The 6030-nt window shown below is 36.3% G+C and overlaps 1 protein-coding gene across 1 annotated transcript; it reads right to left on the bottom strand.

Annotated features, from left to right (window-relative positions):
- Window positions 1-791: 791 nt before the first annotated feature.
- On the bottom strand, window positions 792-5756 carry LOC129218227 (uncharacterized). Its single transcript, XM_054852450.1, has 2 exons — window positions 1877-5756; window positions 792-1678 (listed from the first exon to the last, which is right to left on the bottom strand). Exons 1-2 carry the CDS (start codon window positions 5754-5756, stop codon window positions 792-794), a joined length of 4767 nt encoding a protein of 1588 aa, XP_054708425.1.
- Window positions 5757-6030: the final 274 nt, after the last annotated feature.

Genomic DNA, 6030 nt, shown 5'->3' with positions numbered 1-6030 from the left:
ACTTTCTTACATGAAAAAAAGGGTAAATAACTAGTTATGGTCACCCAACTAATAATGGGTAGTGGACGATGCTTGTCCGTTCAATTTAGGTAACGTTTAAACTGATACAGAGAACATCTTATTTAAAATAATTCTTATTTTATTTACATTATGTACAAATGCCGCTTCTTGGCTAGCAAACAACTGAAGATAATATAATGGAATCACTGAGTGAATATAATGCTTTAAATTAAGGTTGTTCATACAAATTCATAGTCCTTGGACGTTATAAAGAGTAAATGAAAGGGTTACTTTCCGGTGGTTCCAGTCCGTGGTATGAAGAATACTGTTGAGGTTGACTTTTCCCGAACTAAAGTAGAAGGGCCGGTTATGCTCCAGCGACCTATGGATTATGCGCAAACCGCGGCTTGTAGGAAATACCTCGAAACAGTCCACTCGAATACTGCCTGGGCTATGAACGAACTGAAGACTACCACACACAGCGCAACTCGCGCTTTTATCCAATTCACAGCGTATGACGTTGAATCTCCTAATTTGCATTTCGGGGCGGAGACTCTCCATGCTCCCCCGCGTTGGATGACAATCCAAAATTAAATTCTTCATACGGCAAGGCCACTATTTTCGTAATTGATCGTTTGTAGACAGCCGATGAGGTTTTCACGTCGACGACTCGCACTAAACCATCATCTCCAGGGTAGACTTTAGTTATCCGGGCGAGACACCAATGCAGAGGCGGCCGGTTGTCCTCCCTCAGCAGCACCAGTTGACCCACTTTGACGTTTGAAGTCGCCTTACGCCACTTGCATCTCTCTTGCATCTGTTAGGAACTCTTGAGACCATCTGTTCCAGAACCTGTTACGAATACATTGCACTACTTTCCATCTACAAGAAAAAGCAGAATTAGTTTCAGCAGAATATTGTTCAGGAAAAGACAGAAGGGGTGCACCTATTAAAAAGTGCCCTGGTGTAAGAGGCTGTAAGTCCATCGGGTCAGCAGACAAAGGGGTTAAAGGCCTGCTATTTAAACATGCTTCTATTTGAATCAATAAGGTTGAAAGTTCTTCGAAATTAAGAATAGCAGAATTAGACGCCTTGATTAAATGCTTTTTCACAGTCTTAATGTTAGATTCCCATAATCCCCCAAAGTGAGGAGTAATGGGAGGGATGAAATGCCAGTTTATGTTTTCTTCTGTGGCATAGTTTTGAACATCTTCTGAAGAACAAATAATAGCTTGAGCATTTAAATAATTTCTTGCGCCCTTGAAATTTGTCGCGTTGTCACTAAAAATATCAGAAGGCTTTCCTCTTCTTCCAATGAATCTGCGAAGGCAAGCCAAAAAGGCTCCCGTGCTTAAATCCGATACAACTTCTAGATGTATTGCTTTAGTAGTAAAGCACACGAATAATGCGATATAGCTTTTCAAAGTTACTTTTGACCGCTTAAGATTCGGTTTTGTAATTACTGGACCAGCGAAATCTAATCCACATTTTGAGAAGGCTCGAGCAGGAATTACCCTTTCTTTGGGTAAGTTTCCCATTAGCTGCTTTGAATTTAAAGAATTAGCTTTTAAGCATACGATACACTTTCGAATAATATTTCGAACAGCATTCCGACCTGATATAATCCAAAAAATTTCTCGAATCAAGAATAGAGTTGTTTGAACACCAGCATGCATAGCTTTTTGATGAAAGTACTCGATTAAAAGTTTTGAAAAATGATGATTTCTTGGAAGCAAAATTTGATGTTTTTGATCTTCACGCAAATTTGAATGTTTCAGTCTGCCCCCAACTCTTAGAATTAAATTTTCATCAAGAAAAGGACTGAGTGGTAAAAGTTTGTGTGTTGAAGGTAGTGACTGGTTGTTTTTCAATTTACGTATTTCTAATTTGAATTCTTCATTTTGTACAATTTTAATCACCCGAGAAATAGCTTCCGATTTTTCTTCAGATGTTAAAAACCCAAACTTGCGCTTTTCTGCAGTAGTTTTACAGTTCTTTATGAACCTCAAACACCAAGCCGTAATTCTAATTAGCTTAACATAACTTGAATAATTTTGAATGAATGGACTTGACTCTACTTTCAAACAACCGAGTACGCTCTCCGATTCTTCTTGTTCTTGATCCGATTCTTTAACGGGGTGAAAAAACGCGCTTGAATTAATGCTAAAATTTGGGTCAGAAAGCCAAACTGGACCTTTCCACCAAAGTTGATGTTCTTTTAACTTAGATGGCAGAATCCCTCTGCTGGCGCAATCCCCTGGGTTATCTTCACTTCTTACGTGAAACCAATTTTCAACCGGGGTTAGTTTTTGAATTTCTGATACTCGATTTGCGACAAATACTTTCCATCTACGCGATTCCGATTTTATCCAGTCTAAAACGATTTGCGAGTCTGTATAAAAGTAATCGAAATCGGTTACAATCAAAAGTCTATTCTTAATACTTTTATACAAACGACTCAATAATACTGCAGAACAAAGTTCTAATCTTGGTAAAGTAATTTTCCTTAAAGGAGCAACTCTAGTTTTCGCTACTAGAAAACTGACTTTAATTTCACCGTTTTCCAAACGGAAGCGTAAATAAATTACTGCCGAGTAAGCTTTTTGAGACGCATCACAAAATGCATGAATTTCAACGGATTTTGAAATTGAACATTTATCTTTCAAACTTCGCGGAATTTTAATTTCTTTCAAATGCATAAGTTCCGATGCGAATTTTTGCCATTTGCTCATAATCTGTTCTGGTAAATTTTCATCCCAGCCTATTTTCTCGGACCACAGTTCTTGAATTAAAAGTTTTGCTAGTAGGGTTGTTGGTGCTAGAAATCCTAGTGGATCATAAATTTTAGCGATATTGGAAAGTAATTGTCGTTTATTCTTTACTTCGCTTGGTGGCTTGATTTGTATTCTAAAGTAATCTGTGATAGGATCCCACTCAATACCCAGTACCTTAATAGAGTGTTCTTCCCCCAGTTCTTTAGGATAAATAGTCGCTTTTAAGTCTTCGGGCAAGAATTCTATTACCTTCGGGTCATTTGATAACCACTTACGCAAAGTAAACCCACCTTTTTTCATTAATTCATTCATTTCAAGGACGATATTTCGAGCCTCTGATGTTGAATCTGCGCCTGTAAGTAGATCATCCATATAGAAATCTGTTTTTACGATTTCTGCAGCTTTAGGGAATAAAGATTGCTCATCTGCAGCAAGTTGCTGAATAGTCTTTACTGCTAAATAAGGTGCACATGCAGTGCCGTATGTGACTGTTAAAAGCCTGTAATCTTTGATTTCACTAGTTGAATCGGTTCGCCAAATAATTCTTTGGAAGTCACAATCTTCCTTAGACACTGTTATCATTCTAAACATTTTCTCAATATCCGCGGCTAGTGCGATTGAATGAGTTCTGAAATTCATTAGAATAAAACTTAAATCTAACTGAAGTTTAGGACCCTTGTGTAGAATATCGTTTAGGGATATGTTTTCTGACGATTTTGCAGAAGCATCGAATACTACTCTAAGTTTAGTAGTTGTGCTTTGCTCTCGAATCACACCATGATGAGGCATGTAAAAAGATTTAGAATTTAGCTTTTCATTTTCGGGTACTAACTCCATGTGATTTAAAGCTATGTATTCTTGCATAAAACCCTTGTAACGTTCAGCAAGAATTTTGTCTTTTTCAAATTTCTTTTCTTGAGATAGAAACCTCGAAACGGCTTTAGTCCTGGACTCGCCCAAGTCAATTTCCCTTTTAAAAGGTAATTTTACTGTATATTTTCCACTAATAGCCCGTTTAGTTGTGTTTTCGTAGAATTGTTCGCATGTAATTTCCTCGCTGTTTAAATTGTCCTTGTCTTCGTTTGGAATTGAATCCAACTCCCAGAACTTTTGGAGGGTTAAATCCAATTCTTGATTTACATCATGATGAAATGTGTAACTTTTAGATTTTGGAGAATATGATGAAACCTTTCCCATCAGCAACCAACCCAATTTAGAATCTAATGCACCCGGAGCATTATGTTTGTTTTTTATTTGTTCACCTTCTATCAGGTCTAGAAAAACATCAGCACCGATTATTATGTCCACTGGTCTGGAAATGTGGAACTGCGGATCTGCTAGTTTTAAATTTTTAAGATGAGGCCAATTTACATTGGTCATATTGCAGTTGGGTAAATCAATAGTTAGGTTTTTAACAACCAATGCATCCATAAAGAATTTATTTGAATTGAAATAGGGTGTGAATTCTAACTTTACCATTTTACTCGATTGACTTGTGATTGAATTTCCTATTCCCTTTATGGTGCAATTACAAGTAGCTGAATTAAGACCCAACTGCTGAAAACAATCTTCCGATATTAGAGAATTTTGAGACCCACAGTCGATAAGAGCTCTACAGTCCTGATAACCACCCATAACATCTTTTACTTTAATCATGGCTGTGGTTAATAGTGTTTTCTCAGAGTTATTGGTACCCGAAAGAGATACCGCATTAGAATCATGTTGCACAGTTTGCGATAGATCAGAATTGGAATTTTCCTTCTTGGAGTTTAATTCCGTTTCATGAGTACTAGATTTATTCGACTGACAATGCAGTAAAGTATGATGCTTTCTTGAACATACCCTGCAATGCATTGTTACTTTACAATTGTAAACATCATGATTTTCTCTTAAACAATTAAAACACAGTTTGCGTTTTTTAACGAATTCTAGTCTATCCCGGAAGTTCAATCCCAAAAACTTTGGACATCTAAATATCGTATGATTAGAATTGCAGTATGTGCAATTAATGGCTTTTGCAAATGCAGCTTTATTAGATGTTGTGTTAGTATAAGTAAGCGTTTGAGCTTTAGATTTTTCTTCCTTCGCGTAATCTTTTGATGAGTGTAAACTTCTAGCATTTAATTCTAAGAATTGCATGAATTTCTGATAAGAAGGAAACTCGTCACTTTCTAAAGTTAACTCCCACTGTCTTCTTATGTTTTCGTCTAGGCGTTTCTGAAGGAAATGTATCAGTATAATTTCCGATAGTTTGTTCAGTTTCAAACCTAACGTGTTCAAATTGCGCACCGATTCATTGCAACAGTCAATCATTTCATGCAGAAATTTTGAAGACATTTTACCCAACTTAATATTGAATATCTTTGTGCATAAGGAATATGCGAGTTCTCGCTTATTATCATAGCGGTTTGAAAGTGTTTCCCATGCTTGAGCGTAATTTGCTTCAACAACAGGAAAACCTTTAATTAATCTGTGTGCGTTTCCCGACACAGCAGCATTTAAATATTGCAATTTTTGACAATTGGTTAATGCTTTGTTTGAACCTATAGCTGAGGTAAAAACTTGCTTAAAACTTATCCAGTTTTGAATATCCCCGTCAAATGTGGGCAAATTGAATTTTGGCAGTTTTAGATTAGGTTTGGGCTCTACCGTTTGACTAACGGTTCGACTAGCACTTTCTTCCGTTGGTTTAAGATCTGAAAGTATTCTTTGAATTTGACTTTTAATGCTATGAATTGATTTCTTAGCTTTACTAAAATTCTCGTAATCATCGGTCTCTTCATCGGTTTCATTTACCATTACTTCTAATATTACGTTATTTAAAATATCTTCCGTGTCTTCTAATTCCGACAATAAATTTTCGTATAGCAAGATATCTGTATTTGGTTTAGCAATAAAGTCATTTAGCATTGATTCGAATCTACCCACTTCTTTTAAATGTAACTTAAACTTAGCTTGAGCTACTTGCAGTTTTTTGGCCATATTAACAGATTAAAGCAGTTTTAATACTTGAATTTTAAAAAAATCAGTTTGCTACTAACCAAGAAGGGCATCCGGCTCGACGGACCATCTGATGGACGATGCTTGTCCGTTCAATTTAGGTAACGTTTAAACTGATACAGAGAACATCTTATTTAAAATAATTCTTATTTTATTTACATTATGTACAAATGCCGCTTCTTGGCTAGCAAACAACTGAAGATAATATAATGGAATCACTGAGTGAATATAATGCTTTAAATTAAGGTTGTTCATA

The sequence above is a fragment of the Uloborus diversus genome, chromosome 3 (genome assembly GCF_026930045.1).
Source record: "Uloborus diversus isolate 005 chromosome 3, Udiv.v.3.1, whole genome shotgun sequence".
Taxonomy (NCBI): Eukaryota; Metazoa; Arthropoda; class Arachnida; order Araneae; family Uloboridae; genus Uloborus; species Uloborus diversus.
The sequence above is the reverse complement of the archived record's forward strand: the minus strand, read 5'-3'. Positions and strand labels throughout refer to the sequence as shown.